The sequence below is a fragment of the Leucoraja erinacea genome, chromosome 4, assembly GCF_028641065.1.
Source record: "Leucoraja erinacea ecotype New England chromosome 4, Leri_hhj_1, whole genome shotgun sequence".
NCBI lineage: Eukaryota > Metazoa > Chordata > Chondrichthyes > Rajiformes > Rajidae > Leucoraja > Leucoraja erinaceus.
In genome coordinates this window covers 107,795,082-107,815,782 of record NC_073380.1, presented here as the reverse complement: position 1 = coordinate 107,815,782, position 20,701 = coordinate 107,795,082, and the positions used below count along the sequence as shown (strand labels likewise).

Below are 20,701 nucleotides of genomic sequence, written 5' to 3'. Positions count from 1 at the left end.
GAGTTAATTGGCTATATTTAAGAGGGAGTTAGATGTGGCCCTTGTGGCCAAGGGGATCAGAGGGTATGGAGAGAAGGCAGGTACGGGATACTGAGTTGGATGATCAGCCATGATCATATTGAATGGCGGTGCAGGCTCGAAGGGCCGAATGGCCTACTCCTGCACCTAATTTCTATGTTTCTATGTTTCTAAAGGGCGGTGGGAATATGGAACAAGCTGCCAGAGGAGGTAATTGAGGCAGGTACCATCATAGTGTTTAAGAGACATTTGGAAAGGTACACAAATAGGATAGGTTTAGGGGGTTATGAGCCAAGCCTGCACAGGAGTGGCATACTGATGGAAGAATTCTAAGTTCTTGATAAGATGTGGGAACAATGAAGTACAGATGCTGGTTTACAAAAAAGAACACAAAGTGCTAGAGTAACTCAGCGGGTCAGGCAGCATCTCTGGAGATCGTGGATAGGTGATGTTTCGGTGTAGGACCATCACCTGCCAATGTTATCCACAGATGCTGCCTGACCTGCTGAGTTACACCAACACTCTGTGTCCTTTCTTGATAAAATAGTCAAGACCTTGAGGAGGGAAGGGTGATTGGAGATGATGCAGGTACTTTGCAAGAGCAAAGGACTTGAATCTTGGTTTGTCTTTCAAGCTTGATTCACAGATGGTTTGTCAAATCCAGAATATATATATATATACATATATATATATAAATATTCTGCCATTTTCATTGTACAATCTAGTGCAGGATTTCTGTCAGAGTAACTGGGCAATAATTTGTGAACTTTAAATAAAATAAACAGTTTAAAGAAATGAAATGATTCATACAATGGGCAGCATAGTCACAAAGAGAAACATAGAAACATAGAAAATAGGTGCAGGAGTAGGTCATTTTGGCCCTTTGAGCCTGCACCGTCATTCAATATGATCATGGCTGATCATCTAAAATCAGTGCCCCGTTCCTGCTTTTTTTCGAAATCTCTTGATTCCTTTAGCCCTAAGAGCTAAATCTAATTCCCTCTTGAAACGATACAGAGTATGTAATTGTTTGAGGCCGGAAACTACAATTCCCCACGCCAAACATTTATGATCATTCTCATAACCATCGATCAGTGGCTGTGCCAGCCACCTACTCATTGAAAAACAAGGTTTAAACAAGAATCAAGGATGGCATAGGATGACGATGATAAAATAGGAAATCAAAACATTGCAAAAAGAAAGAAAAATCAGGAGACAAATATTTTATCGAACAATTTTGCATGAAAAGGAATGAAAAATAACCCACCTTCGGTCAGGAAGAAAGTAAATTTTGACATAGGGATTCCTTGGCCTTCCTTCTTCCCTAAAAGGAAGATCTTTTGCTCCAAGTACTGTAACTATAAGCTGGTGGCCAACTTTGTCGTACCAGAGTTTTATCTGTAGGGAAGATCATGTCACCATATAATCACTCATGTTGTCAGGTTTTTGCTTACATTTACACTTAAAAATCAAACTCTGTTGATCTCTGCCTTCACTGGAGTTATTTGTAATCAAAATTAGTTTCATGTTAGTTTGTCTGCAAAATCTACATCAACTTTGAGAATGTGAACATCAAATTGTAAGGCAACAGTAAAACAGGACATATTCTGAACATGGGTTCTGTGTCTGAAGAAGGGTTTTGGCCCGAAAAGTTGCCTATTTCCTTTGCTGCATAGATGCTGCTGCACCCGCTGAGTATCTTCAGCATTTTTGTGTACCTTACATTCTGAACATGTTTTGGGAAGAATGCTTTCATTTAATGAATGCAGTGTGCTTCAGGTAATGTCTTACAGTTGATCCCAAAATGTTAAATGGAAATCCAACGTTCACATCTGGTAATATATGAGCTTCCTCAATAAATAGTTGATGGAGCCATCGAAGGCATGAGGGGGGATTCTAAATTATCTTGGCATTGTTAAAGTCTCACAGATCCCTGTAACTTTAACAGATTCCCATCCAATTCCCAGCCCCACCCCCAAGAAGGTCACACATCTTCCATTGGGAAATAATGGGGTAAGGGACAATACTGATGCTAAAAGAGTTTTCTACACTGAAACCTTAGATTATGCAAAATGAATATTGTTTTCCCTGGTTTAGCATGTGGAGGGTACATGGTCTCACTGCATTTTAGGAGGAAACCAGGTCTAAAAGGATAACAATAAACACAGTCAGTTTGTCACACTTATTATAACACAGCTCCATTTAATCATTAACATTTAAAATGTTGAAGGCAGCACTCATGAAAAGGGAATCCACCTTTTCATTGTCATGAAAACTAGAACAAGCTAAAGACCAATCTGTAGTTTTCTGCATCTTTAATACATTTGATGAACTCAATATTTAGTATTTCAAATGTAATCATTAATTTAAAAAAAATCAGACACTATTTCTCCACCCCCAATCTATATTATTATCAGCTCTCACTTGTTTATGTTTTATTTTCCCAATCTTCTATCTATTTTAACTTTTTTTTTCATTTCGAGACACTTTCTGTATTATTTCATGTCTCCTCCACAGCTGATGTAAACTCACTCTCTCTCAGTCATTATTACTTTCCACTTTCCAGTTCAATGTTATTTCTGCCTGTCTTCCAGTTCTTTTGCACCTTCTTCATTCAAACTGTATTTCCATGTATTCTGCTTGCCTTGCCCTCACAGTTGCTTTCATCATCCAATTCTGTCTCTCGCTCCGTCACAGTACTTCAAGCATACAGACTCAAATTCTTCTTTTGTACTCTCTGCCAACTTTTATCACTCAGTCACGACAATCTACATATTTCACACACTCTGTTTCAAATCATTTTCTTTTAGGCACACCCAAACTGGAGGAACAATACCTCATATTGCATATGGGTGGCTTGACCTCCCCAAACCTCTCTTCCAAGTTTCTCCACAGCTCCCTAACCTCACCACAATCAGTCTGAAGAAGGGACCTGACTTGAGACGTCACCTATCAATGTTTTCCAGAGACCTGTTGAATTACTCCAGTACTTTGTGTCTTATTTATAAACCAACTACACCAGTTCCTTGCCTCTAGTTCTTCTTAAGGTTGTCTTATAAAGGGATTGAGGGTTGCACTAATTATGCAGCTAACAAATTTTCTGTGTTATTGAAGTGCCTAAGGTTCACAGTGCCCTTTTTAACTGCTTGGAAATAGAGCATGATTCAGACCAGCTCAATCCTTTCCTTGGATATCATTGAAGAGGCAAACTTGTTATTATTGCTATGGGGCCAGTGGGTCTAGAAGGACTCTTATAGAACAAAAGAAACTGCAACCACTCAAGGCCTGTCCATACATACACCCCTTCTGTTGCAGAGAATCCTGTCCTGTCACTTTATCTATTTATTTCCCCTTTCAGTCTTGTTGACCCTACTTGTAATGTGTTAACGTACCTATCTTAGTAACATCAGCAAACTTGGCTTCAATACCTTTGGCCCCACCATCCAATACATTGTAAATCGCTAAGGCCCCGGGACTGATCCCTTATATGTAACTGACTGCCTGCCAAATATTATCCACTTTACTCGAATCTCAGATTTTTTTTTGTTTGTTAGCTGCTCCTGTCTATAATGCCAATATATTATCTCCAACTCTATATGCTGCTATGCAGTAGCCTTTATGCTGCAGATTGTCAACAGCTTTCTGGAAATCCAAATACACGGCATATAATGATTTCATGTATCTACCTTATTAGTTCCTATGAGAACTCTAGCAATGATGTGAAAAAACCTTTTCCATTTTATAAAACCATAATGACACTATTTGATTGCCTTATGATTTTCTACAATATCCTTCAATATCCTACAATTTTCCTTCACAATGAACAGATTTTCCCAATGACAGGCGCGGGTCCCGTAGTTTCCTGCTTTTGTCTGCCTTCTTCCTTGAATAATGGTTAACATTTACAGATCCTCTGGGATCTCTCCAGAATTCTCTCCGGTTGAACACAGTGGTGCAACGGTAGAGTTGCTGCCTTACAGCAAAATGCAGCGCCAGAGACCCAGGTTCGATCCCAACTACGGGTGCTGTCTGTATGGAGTTCGTACGTTCTCCCCATGATCTGAGTGGGTTTTCTCCGAGATCTTTGGTTTCCTCCCACACTCCAAAGATGGACAGGTTTGTAGGTTAATTAAAATGTAAAATTGTCCAAGTTGGCGATATGCAGAGTACTGCCCTGCCGACTGCAAAATTCAGAAGATTCAGAAGGAATTTCGGGAATTTCGGCAGATTACAACTAAAACATTGACTACCTCTGCAGCTATTTCCTTCAAGACTCTAGGATGCAGGCCATCAGGTTCAGGAGATTAGTTGGCCTTTAACCCCTTCAGTTTGCCTCATACACTTTCTCTGGTCATACATTGTTTTAAGTTCTTTGGTCCCTGTATTATCGGCTACCGTTGGGATATTTTTTATGCTTTCTACTGTAAAGGCTGGTCAAATTAAGCATTCAGAATCTCCTTAATTCCCGTGTTTCATCTTTGAAGGATTCTGTTGCTGGATGGGATGACCAGAAATGACATAGGAATTATCACAGTGATTTGCTAACCCAGTATTAGCGTGGCAGCGAAATCATTGCCACTTCTACATTTTAAATGCACAAGTGATGCTCTGAGCAACAGCCATCAATTTATCAAAATTCAATCGAGATCTAATTTATCTTTTCAGTTCCAGGCTCATGTACCTGGAGCAAATAAAACAAAATGCTTGAGGAACTCAACAGGTCAAGTAGCATCTGAGAAAGCAAAGTGATAGTCAATGTTTCAAGTCAAGACTCTACATCAGGTCTCTCTTATAACCTAGCAATTGATCTGTCATTTGAAGCACAAGTCACTGCATATTTTGTGCACGTTTATAATATGCTTCTGGTGCTATGCATTTCATGGGCTAGACCAGGCCATGCACTCTGAGCACATGCTGGCCTTTTCTGTGCCTGTTGATAGGGATGTATCTAAGGTGCACTAGGTGATAAGTATCAAATGCTGGGTGTCCTAAAGGAAGTCTGCAGTGAGGAGAAATAAAATAATGTAAAAGTAACCTTAAAGGTAGGGAGCCACAAGCATCCTTCCCCTCAGCCTCAACCCTAATTATGCAGGACCCATTTGAGTCTCACTGAAGCAGGCCTTACATCTGTTGCATTGCCTGCTTCTGTGTATCTGGCAGGCTGCTTGATGTTTGTGTGTTGTACTCTGTGTGTTCGGATGTCACTCTGCAGGTCCAGCTGCCTTTGTGCATGTCCCTTCAAATTCTTCCACTCCAGCCCACCCTACACTTTCATTACAAATAGCTTCACTCATTTCTTCCATTCCGTTCAGCCTCATTCCCGTGCTCTTCACATTTAAGATGATTTCATTTGCTCCTTTAAAAGTCTTTCTCAATCAATCACTCAGTTTTGTCCATTCCCATTTGATAGCTTTGTAGTTTTCATGTGGAAGAATATTTGCTTGAATCATGATGCAAACGACAGATAGAGCTGATAATAAAATGAATGCACAATGCCTCAAACATGCAGCAAAGCAAAGAAGCATTCTGTTCAATTGTAAATGAAGATTGAATAAAAACATATTTATTTTCTAATGTTCTGTGGTAGGTAGAAATTATATCTAAACGTAAGCTCTAATATGGTAGCAAACAAATTGTACCTTAGTACAAACCCTGCTCCAGCTATCCTGCCTCCAATAACTATTTCACAATTGGCTGTGTAAAAAAGATCTTGGAACTTAATCCTTTACGACCTTAAGATCAATAAGCGAGTTTGTATCTTTGTACAGGCGAGATAGATTTATTCCAGTTTAATTTAGTGATCAATCCCACTTCTTCCCAACATGTATAATTCTCCCTGTTCTGCTTCACGAAGAAGTAATTTAGGGAAAATTCTTTACTTGAAATATATAGTTCAAATTAGAAAAATAATCTCTGCAAAAAACTCCAATCATGGATAGGTAGATCTGTACCCAATGAAAAGAACAAATCACAAATGCTTGTATTTGCAGTGATCCATCACAGATGAAATGAGGCCAAGTCATTGCTTCTTGTGTATGAAGGAAGAATATCTTCAAAAGCTCTGGATAAAATTTTCTTTCAAAGACTTATTTTCAAAACAATGAACATTTCAGGTGAACTATTTGTTCATGTTGAATATGAACAAAATGGAACAGAGCAGTTTCCTAAATGGGCTTTAAGTTTAACGCAGTGTTTCTCTGGGGTTGCACAAGTTCTGAATTAAAATCTAGCTGGCTATTGAGCACACCCACCTGCAGGTGGCAAAAGATACTGAACTTGGAAACTAAATGAGAGGTTGTCAGGAAGCTGGGTGAGTTGGCAGGCAGGAAGGAGTGTAATGCCTGGCAGCAGCATGTCGCTGTCTAGGACATGCTCAACCTGTTCCAATACTCAGGGAGGCTACAGGAAAGGGGTTTTGAAAGGCTTCCCATTTGAGGAAGCATATGGCGTAGAAATAAGTGAAAAACAAAAATATATTTTGAGTGCCTTCTGGGCACAACTTCCTTTCGCAAACAAAAAACAGAGCTGGAGGAACTCAGTGGGTCAGGCAGTATATGTAGAGCAGTGGTTCCCAACCTTTTTTTGGCCATGCCCCACCTAATCACCTCTAAAATCCTGATGCCCCCCCCTTGCTTTCCCTTGAGAAAAAATGGAGGAAATAGATATTATAAGGGTAACTTAGCAAAAGCTCTTTGAATCGCATTTCTAAATCGAATTCAATAAATAAGGTTCTCCCATGACCTCACGCGCTTCGTGCGACGTGCATGAAGAGCGATGGCACGGTGATTATGTAATAACTACACAATAAAGACATTTTTTACCCAAAAAAAATTATTTACTCAAAATAACATCTGAAACATAAACTACATATGTTTACCTGATGGAAAATCCAAAAAAAAAAAATCGAAAATTTGGACCCAAACCTTCTCATTCGCGCTCAATCGCCCCCCTTAAAAATCAAATTTCCCCCCTGTGGGGCGTACGCCCCACGTTGGGAACCACTGATCTAGAGGGAAATGGACTGGCCATGTTACAGGTTGGAATCCTTCTTCAAACTCAATGCAGTAGCGGGGAGAAAGCTGGATGTGGGAAGTGAGTTGGAGTTGAGACAAGGCCTGGGCAACATGTGGGAAGAAGTGAAATGTGAAACAGAAGGAGAGATATCTATGGAAGGAAGCAGTGGGAGGGGGAAAGGGAAATGTCGGACTCTGGGATGGGAGATGAGTACATGAAGGTGGGAGAGGGGCAGGGTAACTGGGGTGGTGGGGAAATGTATGCACACTGGGGCAGGGCATGTGAAAGAGAGGGAGTGTGTAGGTGGTATTATGTGAAATTGGGGAATTCAATGTTCATACCATTGGGTTGTAAGTTACTCAAACAGAATATAAGGTGCTGTTCTTCCGCATACTGGCAGGGATTTCAACTCTGCCCCCCCCACACACACCCATTACATCAGCCAGTACAATGCTTGCAGCAGCAAGGTATTCAATCTCAAGAACTGAAAGAACATAAAGCCCTGCCCACTGATAGAATTTTCAAAGTGCACGCCCTATCAACCAATTAGGAAACAGTAATTTGCACAGCTTGTGAGAGTTTGCCGTTTAAAGCCTATCTCAACCCTTTGAATTTAAAGCTGTATTATAAGCAGAGAAATCATTAAACAATTTCCTCGATTTTAGAGTCATTAAGAACATAGAAGGGAGACTATCATAAACTTGTTATGGGATTACTTGATGCCTTTCTTGTTGATCAAACCAATAATGCTGTTTGTATAGGTATCATTTGTTTGCCAATGGTCAATTGAAGGATCTAATGCAAATTGGAAAATGCAGCTCACTGATCATTCAAACAGTGTAATGGCAATATGAATGAATCTTGCTCATGAAAACATGCAGAGCTTTACTTAGTACTCTGGAGCTCTGGAGTATAATGTATGCACGTATTCTAGAAACAAAAGTACAATCAAGGGAAAGAGGAAACTAAGAGAAAATACATTTCTTGCCATTCATTTACTTTTCTGCATTTTCCAAATGATAATATTTTCATATATTCAGTGCCTTTACCTGAACCCTAGGAACAAAAGACGCTGTTCTTCTACTAAGGCTTTGGCTCTGGTAAGCAAAATTAAACAACAAAGAAAAGAAATAAAATCAAACTAAAATGTTACATCCACACTCAGACACTTACAAAATGCTTTAAAATGAAAATCCGATACAATTACAGGAGAAACAATTAACTAAAACTCACCCATAATTCACTTTCTTGTCAAACAGTATATAAAGATGACATTATTACAAAAATTGCACAAATACAAACCACATTAAGCACATACTGGGAGCAAGTTTCCTGGAGGCAGTGAATACACACATTTTTAAGGAATCCATCTTGATTGTGTAATACAGTGGTTCCCAACCTTTTTTAGTTCATGGCCCCCTTGGGCTCTTTCATTTTTCTGTGCCCCCCCGACATTATTAGCGGAAAAAAGGTGCCCCCCTTCAATGAACCTGTGGCCCCCTAAATCCCCAAATATTTCTGTTCCCCTCCTGAAATTTGCCATGGCCCCAGGTTGGGAATCACTGGTATAATATATAATAAGTGAAATCTGGATTTCAGAGTAAATTCTAGATTTTTGAAACTGCACACGACAAAATAATGATCGATGTTTGTTTGAAATTACACAACACAACACATGGATTCAATAGTTGAAATGATGAATTTGTTGACATTGTTATTTTTGTTTAACTGTTTCAAAATGAACCAACTCCGGACAAACTTGCATTTTATTCTCGTTTTATAGATTCCATCAACGCATCGACCCTCAAAATCAATTGTCCCATAAAGTAGCAATGAAAAAAGTTACAGTAATAATTCCGAGAATGCACATAATTAAAATGATCAAAATTGCAAATAGGAAACAGTAGCAGTGATGTGTGTGAAAGTGGACACATTCATAGGGTCAGCAGCAGGACATCACCTTGCATTTAGAGGCCATATGTTTCAACAAACAATCCAAGAATGTAGTAAATAAGTGTGAATTTGAAAATCCATGAATATTATCTTAATCTATTTGGGAATATTATGCTAGAGTTATTATATATTCAGAAATGTCCTAATAATTTGCGACGTTTGTGTTGTAGAAAAAATTCAGCTGCAGATAACAATAAACTCAAATGTCCTATTTAATTTTTTTTTACATGGAAGTTTGTTAATTTTTAGCTTTCTAATAAAGTTTTCCCTGGCATATTTTCATCTTAAACTCATGCACGGACTTCAAGCAAAGCAGCCTGTCTGTAAAGTTAGAAATGGCGGTTTTAGCAATATAAGTTGAGGTTATGGTGTACTGTATCTTTAATTTGTTAAATATCTTAGGCATAGAGAAACAAGATATTCTGATAAAGGGTCCAAAGAAGTTAAAGTGAAAGTCTTAAATTCCATAGGCAATTGGCATCTCACAGAACTTGATAATGTTGTCAGGTCACCTTCGGTAATGGATGTGATTTGTGTGATAATTTGAAATTTACCCCCCACACAAAGTGTAGGACTAGTAATTATTCTGCACCATAAATACTGTGTTAAACCACCAATGAAGGACAAGTCAATGCCAGCATGATAACACTCTATTATGTATCAGGGACAAGGTAACATGCACACTTTATGTACACAGACATTTCCTTAGCTGACTTTACCTGACTACAGAACTTGCAAAATAACTCAGATACACATTTTGCAGGGATAGCCAAAGAATGTACGATCAGAACTTCTCAATGGGTGGGAGAAGGGAAAAGCACCGTAAGAGTCATTTTGGTATGGGGAGGTAGAAGGGATGCTGTCGACTTCTGAGAGTTAGGATTGTGGTTTGTTGGAAGTGGTTCAGGTCACTGCAGGGATATGGTATGTTGATGGGATCCAAGGGAGACATGCAGTAACAGTTAAATACACAATGTGAATGGGGCTTATCTGCGGGTGGTTCTCTGATCTTGTTCGGTCAATTCTGATTTTGTCACTCCTGTGTCGAGGTTGGCTGTTCTTCCACTGACTGCATGGTATCTCCAGTTTCTTCCCATGTCCCAAAGATATATTGTTCTTAAATTGGCTACTGTAAATTACCCCTAGTATAGGCAGAGGTGTGTTGTTGGATATGTTATAGAGAAACAGCAACAAGGAAATAAGTGACAAAATTGAACTGTTATGAGAACCACCTTGGAATCCATGCATCAAGTGGCATCCTTCCATACTGTTAGAAAATATGATATTAGTTGAGCAGGCCGCCTTTTAAGTCTATGCCTCACTGATTGTAAAGACTTGCTTTTGTATGAATGGCACATATGCCCCTGTCACTTGTACAAGATGAATTAATTTATGACCAAATCTGCATAAAGTGCGAATGGCTCAGGAGGACATTTACTAACAATCTTGCTGAGGACGGGGTAGTGGCTGGATCGAGCAGAAGTGCTAACTCAATATGTGTTATGTGCATGCTGTAAGCTTGCCATTTACACTGAGGCACCCGGAAGCAATCCGACAAACCTCAGCAAATGTTTCAGAGGTAGCAACAATCAGTTTTTCAATTGAATTCTGTTGTAGAGCACTCGTAAATGTTTTATCATGCATGCCAAGGGATTCCAGACTGAAATTCTTTAATTTAATGCATCTATTTTCCTTGTCAGACTTCGATTGATTCTTGAGACGAAGCTTGGATTGGGCACATGTCCAGAATGCATCAGGGCTATCTCAATTGCTTGGCAAGGATATTGACAAGATCCTAATAGACTGGGCGGTTAGAGTTAACATCTATGTATCAAAGAGGTTAATATGGGACAGCTCTGTGTCTCGTATGTTGGAGACATGCTTGAAATAACTGGTAGCCAAGGAAGTGATGGCTTCTTAAGCATACCAGATATTAGTTAGACAGTACTGTTCATTCAATTGGTCTGTGAATATATGACTCAATCTCCCAAGATTGGTACACAGTTGTACCTTTCCAATTTGTATAGTCTCCTCTCCGAATGGTATTCATTCATGATTTAATTTTTGAAGCTAGCCTTTCTAAATGTTTGTGAAAATTTAGTGAGTGAATTACTGTTCCATCCAGGTAATTTGTCTGCTTAAGGTGCGTATTTTCGCCATCAAATATAACTTTGAGTGAACCACAGTGTCTTATATTGTCCAAATGAAAGTCTGTAGTCTCACATTGCTAGGTACGCCTGAGGCACTATGTCTAACATTATGTACCCACGATATTCCTGTCCAATGCTTGCAGGCTTTCAACTATTGTTATACATACGGTTTGGATGGGAAGTGCTACAATGTTGACGTAATGAGTTTAAATTAGACGCATCACCTTGAGATGGTTTAAATAATGTTTGTGCAAGAACAGTGTGGTGCTTTGCTGCCCAGCTATTCATACAAGGACATTACCCTCAGTCCACTCCCCATATCATCGACACATAACTAGGACAACTTACAAAAATTGGACTCAGGGAGATTAAAGTACCTCAGTGTGGATAAAAATAGTAGAATGACAGGAGCAAGACATTTGCAGAATTGTTACTGATCTCTCACTGTCACTCTTCCAGTGGGTGACAGGACCCACCGGAAAGAACACCAATTAAGATGTACAAAATCTCTGCTGTTCCTATCATTTCCCACATGTCTTTGCAAAGAGATGGATTGTCTGCCAGGTCATTTAGATGTTGTCATTGGGGAAGGCACGCTTTAAGTCAATCTTGGGAGCAACTAGCTGCTAGTTGGCAACCTAGACTCAGCTGGTTTGAGGTCTTCAAGGCAGTATGACAACTGAAATCCTTGACAGCTGGCAAAATATTTTTCTTTAAGTGTTGGTGGGGATAGGAAGGGAGATAAAGGAGAGGGGGTAACGTTAGGGAGAAGAGGGGAGAGGGAGGGATGGGGCAAAGGGAGTGGTGGGGCAGCAGGAGGGAGTCAGTCAGTATCTGGATCTGTTTTCAGAGAGATCAAACATTCCATCCCTTCCTTTGTGTCCAACCACCAACAAATCATTTGGTGATGGAGTTCTTACATCAGATTCTCCAAGGCAAGTCTGCTTGGTCCCCTTTCCCCACCGACCAGAATAAGGTCCGATTGAAAGACATGGGTGCAATGGGTGTGCAGTGGCTGGGGCTGGACATAGATGTTGACATAGGCTGATGAGTATTGATAAGTAAATATTTTCAGCGGGCCAAAATATTTGTTGCTAATAATTCCTCTTCATCATCAATGGCATCGACACATTTTTGGAAACTGAAATCAAAAACATGTTTGCAAGAAAATATTCATCAATGGTGATTAAAACAAAACAATTCCTGGCACTAAGTTTCACCTTGTATTGAAATGTGACTTCAACTTAACAATGTGACATTCTTTCCAAATCTGCACTTTGATGATATTCAGGACCTGTTGCTAATATATGTATAAATACATTACCCTTTCATCACAATCAACTAAAGGTGAAACACAGGAGAACATTCAAGGTAGACGTATACATACTGAAAGCTGTCCAGGCAGGAATTGTGGGGCATCTCGCAACATGCTTGGGCTCATGGGAGAAGTAACAGAAATAGAAGGGCGATCCATCTTCTGGGACTCAAAGGAACTAGAACCTGTTTATAGAAATTGTTCTTGTTAATTTCACAAATTGAATATTGCACATTTATTGCCCATGAATTAATAAATCCATATGAAATGTTAATTAAATCATGTATGTTATGGAAATCAGTAAAACCAACATGGCCCTGAAACCGGTCAAACTGAGGTGTCAATTTGCTGACAGAGCATATTGCTGGTCCATTTCACAGTGAAATCTGTCACTGCATGTAAACAGTAGGGAAGCTCTAACACTATCTGACCCATCACCATGGTCTGAAGAAGGGTTTCGGCCTGAAACGTTGCCTATTTCCTTCGCTCCATAGATGCTGCTGCACCCGCTGAGTTTCTCCAGCATTTTTGTGTACCATCACCATGTTTGACTTTCCGCAATCCACGTGGTAGTCCCGTGGCCACACTAACGATCTGCAGCTACGCATGCCCAGGACCCTGAGGTTTTGTGGTGTCAGATCTTCATGCACTATTCTTTTTAGGTATCTGAATAAGGGAGACACCTACATCAGACTTCTATTCATACACCACAGCTTTGCTTTTGATACCATTATCCCATCCAAACTCATCTCCAAACTCGTGGAACTTGGAGTCAGCACTCATCTCTGAAACTGGATCCTCGACTTCCTGATCGACAGACCACAATCAGTGAGGACAGGGAACAAATCATCCTCTATTATAATCCTCAACACCGGTGCTCTACAAGGATATGTTCTCAGCCGCCTGCTTATACCGCCACGGCAGTGCAGCCAAGTACAACTCCATCCTGGTTTACTAATTTGGGGACAACATTACCGTCGTGGGGCAGATATCAAATAATGACAAGACAGAGTACAGGAAGGAGATTGAGAATATGGTGGCCCGATGTCAAGCCAACAACTTTTCTCTCAATGTCAGTAAGACATAGGATATAGTGATTGACTTCTGAAAGCAAAGCAGTACACATACATTGACTGCGCTGAAGTAGAGATGGTTCAAAGCTTCAAATTCCTATATGTAAATATCACCAGAAACTTGGCTTGGACTAGCCATATCGAAGAACAGGCCAGGAAAGCACAGCAATTTCTTCACTTCTTTGAAAGGCTTAGGAAGTTCAGCATGTTCCCAACAACCTCTACAGATGTGCCATAGAAAGCGTTATATCAGGATGCATCTCATCATGATTTGGGATCAATTCCATCCAAGACTACATTAAATTGCAGAAAACTGCGGAGGCAGCCCAAACCAACCTCCAATCCATTGACCCAATCTATATTTCACGCTGCCTCGGCAAGGCCACCAGCATGATCAAGGACAAGTCTCACCCTGGTCACTCTCTCTTCTCCTCTATCCCAACTGGCAAGAGGTGCAGAAATGTGAAAACTCCAGATTCAGGGACAGTTTCTTCCCAGCTGTTATAAGGCAAGTAAACCCGAAACGTTGCCTATTTCCTTCGCTCCATAGATGCTGCTGCACCCGATGAGTTTCTCCAGCATTTTTGTGAACCATCTTATCAACATCTTGACAGTGGTCTGAGCTACTATCTACCTCATCAGAGATCCTTGGACTATCTTTTATCATTAAACATTGTTCCCTTTATCATGTATCGGTAGACGGCTTGATTGTATCATGTATAGTATTTCTGCTGACTGGTTAGCAGGCAGCAAAAGCTTTTCACTGTACTTCGGTATAAGTGACAATAAACTAAACTAAACTATCTCTCATACGTTGGAATACAGTTAAGATTGATTTAGATGATGACAAAAATGATTACTAAAATAATTAACTTTAAAACACAATTAACTACTTTTAATTAATTAAGACATGAATATTTAATGAAATAAAGAAAAATAAACTGAATGTCTTTTTAATGATGGCCAGCGATCACATTCAATATCATGCTGGATGTTGGTACGAAGGTGGAGGACCAGATACAAGTGCTTGCAGCTTTTCAATTACTTTCCAGACTGGTCTACCTTGCAGGATCTTGTGAAAGGCCTTGCAAAGGTCCATGTAGCAACATCTACCTTGCTGCTTTTATCAAAACCACTGCTGGACTCATCGATGAATCCAGGAGCAGAGTGAGGGGTCAAACGTCCTCCATATCAAACCTCCAGCATATGTTTGTTTCCATGTTACAATGTGCGTGCTGAGAATGCACTGAAACATTCAGCATGATTGAATCCAACAGTTTGACAAATATTTCTTGTCTTTTTTTTAAAGCCACGCTACAAGATGGGGCAAAGGCAAAACTGTTCAGGTTATGCATTCACAACAATAGCATTCTTCTGGAAATGATTCACAGAAATTAATTTTATTGGTGGGAAATTGCACATTGTTAAAACACATTGCTTTATTTTGTAATATATTCTGCCTGGTTTGTAGCTGGCTCACTTCCATTTGTATCTGAGAAAGGCCATTGGAAAAAAAGCAGGAGGATAGTTTAATTCAGGTCAGTTAGAAGTATTTTGTTTTAATTTATTGACATTTTGGTATCAGTCACTATGCTGCAGATCCACTGGGCAATGCTGGAATGTAGATTATTAATGTTTTCGTATTTATGGGTTTACGATCTGCACATTAGAAATACAGTTATTAGACTGCTTCTTCAATATCTGTATGTACACTTTCTGTATTTAATTTAATTATCTGTTATTTTTTAAAGATATTTTCTTTTGCATGCATTTTGTAATAATCATGTTACTCTGATGAAAAAAGAAGCAATATTTATTTTTGCAGCAATTAAGATCGCACTCACCCCTGCATAGTGTTACAACTCCAAGAGTCTAGAACGATTTTGTGTCGAGCACTTTCTCGTAATGCATAATGAAGTGCTCAGGTCCAGGCTAGGCTCAGCAGATCAGCCCACTTGGGTAGGACAAGATAGCTCGAGCGCACAGCTGTAAGGCAGCATGGAGGTGTAATTGGTAGTGCAATTGCTTCACTGCTCCGATGATCGGGGTTCAATCCTGACCTCTGGCACTGTCTACGAGGAGTTTGTATATTCTTACAGTGACTGTGTGGGTTTCCTGCAGGTGCTCTGGTTTCCTTGCTCATCTCAAAAATATGAAGGTTTGTTGTTTGATTGGACACTATAAGAGCCTCTGGGTATATGTGAGTTGTGAGTTGAAATCCAAGGGCAGCTAATGAGAATGTGGGGAAAATACTGTGGGATTAGTGTGAATGGATATGTGATGGGCAGCATGGACTTCATGCATCAAAGGGCTTGTTTCCATGCTATGACTGTAGGAGTGAGATAGTAGTATTAGTGAGGTTAGTGGTATTAGTGGCTCATTGTGATTTGGAGGCCTATTTTGGCCTTGAAGGTTGTCATTGGGATCTAGGAAGATGGTTGCAGGTTGGGAACATCAGGGACTTCATTAGTGCTGCTGGGGACATGCAAATGATCCTGAGATTTGCACTTTACTATATTGCACCTTTCATTGTTGCACCCTGTTTAAAATACCTCAAAGTTTTTGCTACATTTTGGCATACTGTGAATATTTTAAATAATGTATGTCTATTGTCTATTTTTATTGGTATGTTGTCTGTCTGTGTTTTTAATATTACTTGCACATTTGGAGTATGGGGAAACGTAATTTCGATCCTACGTGTAACTACTGTCGCATAATTGAATTGACAATAAAGTTACTTTTGAACTTTTGAGATGAAGAGACACATTGCAGATCATAGTTCACAGAGGGCATGTGAACGGATTTGGGGAGTCAGTGAGGTGGAAGTGATCAGGGTGCCTGATCAGAGGGAGATCAGTGGTCAGGGATCTCATGGCTCACAGCTATAGTGACACACAGTTAAATAGATTTGGAGTTGGTTTTCCAGAGGTAACCAGCACTACCTCTCCAGGTCAAGCTAAATGTTTTACCAAATCCAGAAACTGGTGCCAGATAAATGCAACATATAGAAGGACTAGTGTCCATTTCAGGGTGATAAATAATGCCTTCTGCCTGCTCATTCATTGTTAATTTGGTGATTTTGTAGGCCATGCATTTTCTAAATACAGGCTACAATCAACACTAATTTATTTCTATAGTTTGTTGAATAAATCCTGTAACTGTTATTACAATAATCCAAAAGCAATAGAAGAGATTTACAACTCTGACAATAATACTTACACTTGGAGTTCTCTGTGTCTATCTATGGCAGTTTCTGTTTTGGGTGCAGATCTGGCCCAACCTAACAGTGGCCCATTTATTTTAGTATTATACAGCTGGACTCCTTATGGATTCCAAAAGAGCAGCCTCAATTACAGGCTTGCTAGCACTAGGACTGGGAAGTCTGCTGCTCAGGCAAAGCCATATTAAACCACCTTGGCATGCACAATTAGGCCCATTAAAATAAATGTCAGATGTCTGTTTCTAGGAAAGAAGGTCGTTTTTCATTCTTGCTTATTTCAAAAGGTCCATTACATTTTAGCGTGTGACTTTGTTTTCTGGTGTTTTTAATATTATAAAATATGTTTTTAAATTGTAATTTTATTTCAAATGTCCCTGAATGTGAGTATGCATGGGCCTCACACACTTTAGTGGCCACATTAATAGTGAATTTGATTTTGTGAACCTGGCCTGAGACAGCCCCTGAACTGCTCTGGGTTGTACAAAGTTATTAATTTTCTAAAATAAGTAAAGAAATAAAAGCCAGACCTACTTGATTCAAGCTGTCCATGTGTGCTGTCTGGTATCCGGGGAATATCCCTTCAAGTAAGAAAGAAACATGAAACAAACATTTACCAATTGTGTTTGTAGTGCTATGGAGTATATTTGCAAACTCCTACCTTTTAAGAGAAAAATAATGTTGAGTAAGTTATGTTTTGTATCCATGTAGAACATATTTGCCCGGATGAAATCTCTTTGAAGATGTGGGATGGGAAATTAGCATTTTATTATAACTCACACTCAATAATTCACAAAATTGGATGTATCCAGCAGAAACCTTGATGTTCACTGACTTTGCATCCGTTAATGAATGGAATATTGGAACAAGATAGCAGCTATCGAACCAAACAAACCTCACCCACTATTTAATTATGTCATGACTGATCTGTGACCTCAACATTTACCAATATCCCTTATAACCTTTGGTTATTAAAAATCTACCAGTCAATCTTATATTTAAAATTAACCATTCATGGAGCATTAACCAGAATAAATGTTTCTCAATATCCCAACTGAAGGCCCAACAGGGTTTTTTTTAGACAATACCCACTGGACCTTACTCCCCAACCAGTGACAATTATTTCTCTCTGGCTTCTCTATTAGTTTTCCTTTATATTTTGACAACTTCAAACATATCACAGTTTAGCTTTCGAAATTATATGAACCATTTATTTCCTCCAGGGCTATTATATCCATTCTGTTTCCTCAATTTTGCACTTCAAATATTCCATGTGTTCCTCAAATGTTATTTTTTCATGTTTGTATATAATTTCCAACAACCATGTCAGAGACAATTCAGCAGAGATCAATGAATACACCAAAACGATCTCAGATAATGGGTGCAAGTACCCTGATGGCTTCTGACTGCTCATGCTGTCTTCGGCCTTACTCATGTTTATAGATGAAAGTGTTCTGAAATATCTTTATTCTTTAAGCTTTCATTTTTTTAATAGACAATAGGTGTAGGAGTAGGCCATTTGGCCCTTCAAGCCAGCACCGCCATTCAATGTGATCATGGCTGATCATCCCCAATCAGTACCCCGTTCCTGCCTTCTCCCCATATCCCCTGACCCCGCTATCTTTAAGAGCCCTATCTAGCTCTCTCTTGAAAGTATCCAGAGAACCGGCCTCCACCGCCCTCTGAGGCAGAGAATTCCACAGACTAAATCATTTATATCATGCAGATTTACTTCAACTCTTTCTAAATATCTTCGATGATTATCTAGTGATTATCTAGATAAATATCTAGAGATTTAGAAAAATATATGGTTGTTAATGATCAGAGATTTTTAGCAGTAGTTGTGATATTTTTACACCATTTAATCAACTAAAATCTATATAATTAAAACTCAAATCATGACCACTTCCTGTTTGCACTGCATATTGATAAAAAAAAACGCTACCACATACGGCTGCATCAGATAACCATATAACTGTTAGCCCACCAGCCGTGAGTGAGTGAGCTGCCAGTACGCCAGGCTTGAGTGACTGAGCTGCCAGCTCAAGAATCCATTTGGCCCACAATGTCCATACTAGCCCTCTGGAAACAGTCCCTTCAGCCCACAACACCCATACTAGTGCTCCAGAAAGCCTCCCCCCCCCCCAACACTGGGCACCAATATTGGAATTGGTGGAGAGGTGGAATATTGCGTTGGGGAACCAGCCCTCCCGTGTGATGCTGGGACCCAACGGGCCCCACTTAGTCTAGTATTATATAAAAATTGGTACCTCATCTAAATTAAGCAAAATCCTTAATATGTGAAATTAAAACCTGACTATTTAAGTTTTACTTATCCTTCTTTGAGTCATTGACTGCATCAGATAACCATATAACCATATAACAATTACAGCACGGAAACAGGCCATCTCGGCCCTTTTAGTCCGTGCCAAACACTTATTCTCCCCTAGTCCCATATACCTGCACTCAGACCATAACCCTCCATTCCTTTCCCGTCCATATAACTATCCAATTTATTTTTAAATGATAAAATCGAACCTGCCTCCACCACCTCCACTGGAAGCTCATTCTACCACTCTCTGAGTAAAGAAGTTCCCCCTCATGTTACCCCTAAACTTCTGTCCCTTAATTCTCAAGTCATGTCCTCTTGTTTGAATCTTCCCTCCTCTCAGTGGGAAAAGCTTATCCAGGTCAACTCTGTCTATCCCTCTCATCATTTTAAAGACCTCTATCAATTCCCCCCTTAACCTTCTGCACTCCAGAGAATAAAGACCTAACTTGTTCAACCTTTCTCTGTAACTTAGTTGCTGAAACCCAGGCAACATTCTAGTAAATCTCCTCAGTACTCTCTCTATTTTGTTGACATCCTTCCTATAATTAGGCGACCAAAATTGTACACCATACTCCAGAATTGGCCTCACCTATGCCTTGTACAATTTTTTTAACATTATACTCAATGCCCTGATTTATAAAGGCCAGCACACCAAAAGTTTTCTTTACCACCCTATCTACATGAGATTCCACCTTCAGGGAACTGTGCACAGTTATTCCCAGATCCCTCTGTTCAACTGCATTCCACAATTCACTACCATTTACCATGTACGTCCTATTTTGATTTGTCCTGCCAAGATATAGCACCTCACACTTATCAGCATTAAACAGATAAGTTAGGCCATAACTAGGCATGTCAGCTGTGGTTGGTGTAAAGCTGAGAGACCAGACACAAAGTGTTTCTAGCCCCTCAGATCAAGTCAATGCAAGACCACTCACTCCCTGACTTGGTGTTGAGTCCAGCAGTAAAATGTGAGGTCAGATGCAAAGCCACAGAATAACCTACCAGACATCAGGACAATACGGCCTATCATCTCACAAACCATCACTAACTAACCACCAGCCAGATGCAACAAAATCGTGTTCAGACTTGCATTTATTGGTGTATTTCTGAATGACAATAACGTTCTGATTGATTAATTTGATTGATTGATTGAAATAGTGGGAGCACCATCACCACAAGGACGCAAGCAATCAAAGGAGAACAGGAAAGCCATCAGGCTATGTTTTGTTGGTACTGCCTCCAGCCAAGGAAAACATTTTAAAAATAGAACTGCCAACCAGCAGAAAAGGCCCTTAAACAGCAGTGCGGATATTGTCCGTTACACAGTTTCATGGACGAAATTTGGAAACTGTCAATCACACTTCACAACATAAAAGTATCACTTTGTATTTGATATTTATGAGATGCATCAGTGTGAAATCATCTCAGATCTACTAATGGCAGGGCATAGGAGGTCCTCATTCATTGTCACATAATAGTAAGATGGTATTTCACTAAATTTCTTCTTGCATTGAGTCTATATACCAGTCAAATTGTTTTAGAATATGTATTTGCTTGGAATTGTGACTATCCAGCAGCTGCAGCCAAAATGTGGATTAAACAAAAAGGCTTTTCGCAACTTCTGCT

The 20,701-nt window shown here is 39.6% G+C and overlaps 1 protein-coding gene across 1 annotated transcript in view; it reads right to left on the bottom strand.

Annotated features, from left to right (window-relative positions):
* rims2a (regulating synaptic membrane exocytosis 2a) overlaps positions 1–20,701 on the bottom strand; it is a 684,525-nt gene that overhangs the window by 359,097 nt on the left and 304,727 nt on the right. The window contains exons 10-13 of the mRNA XM_055634901.1: positions 17,275–17,321; positions 12,523–12,635; positions 8,082–8,129; positions 1,286–1,416 (exon numbers count right to left, since the gene is read on the bottom strand). Of these exons, the coding sequence (XP_055490876.1) occupies positions 1,286–1,416; positions 8,082–8,129; positions 12,523–12,635; positions 17,275–17,321 (339 nt within the window). The remainder of the gene's footprint in view (positions 1–1,285; positions 1,417–8,081; positions 8,130–12,522; positions 12,636–17,274; positions 17,322–20,701) is intronic.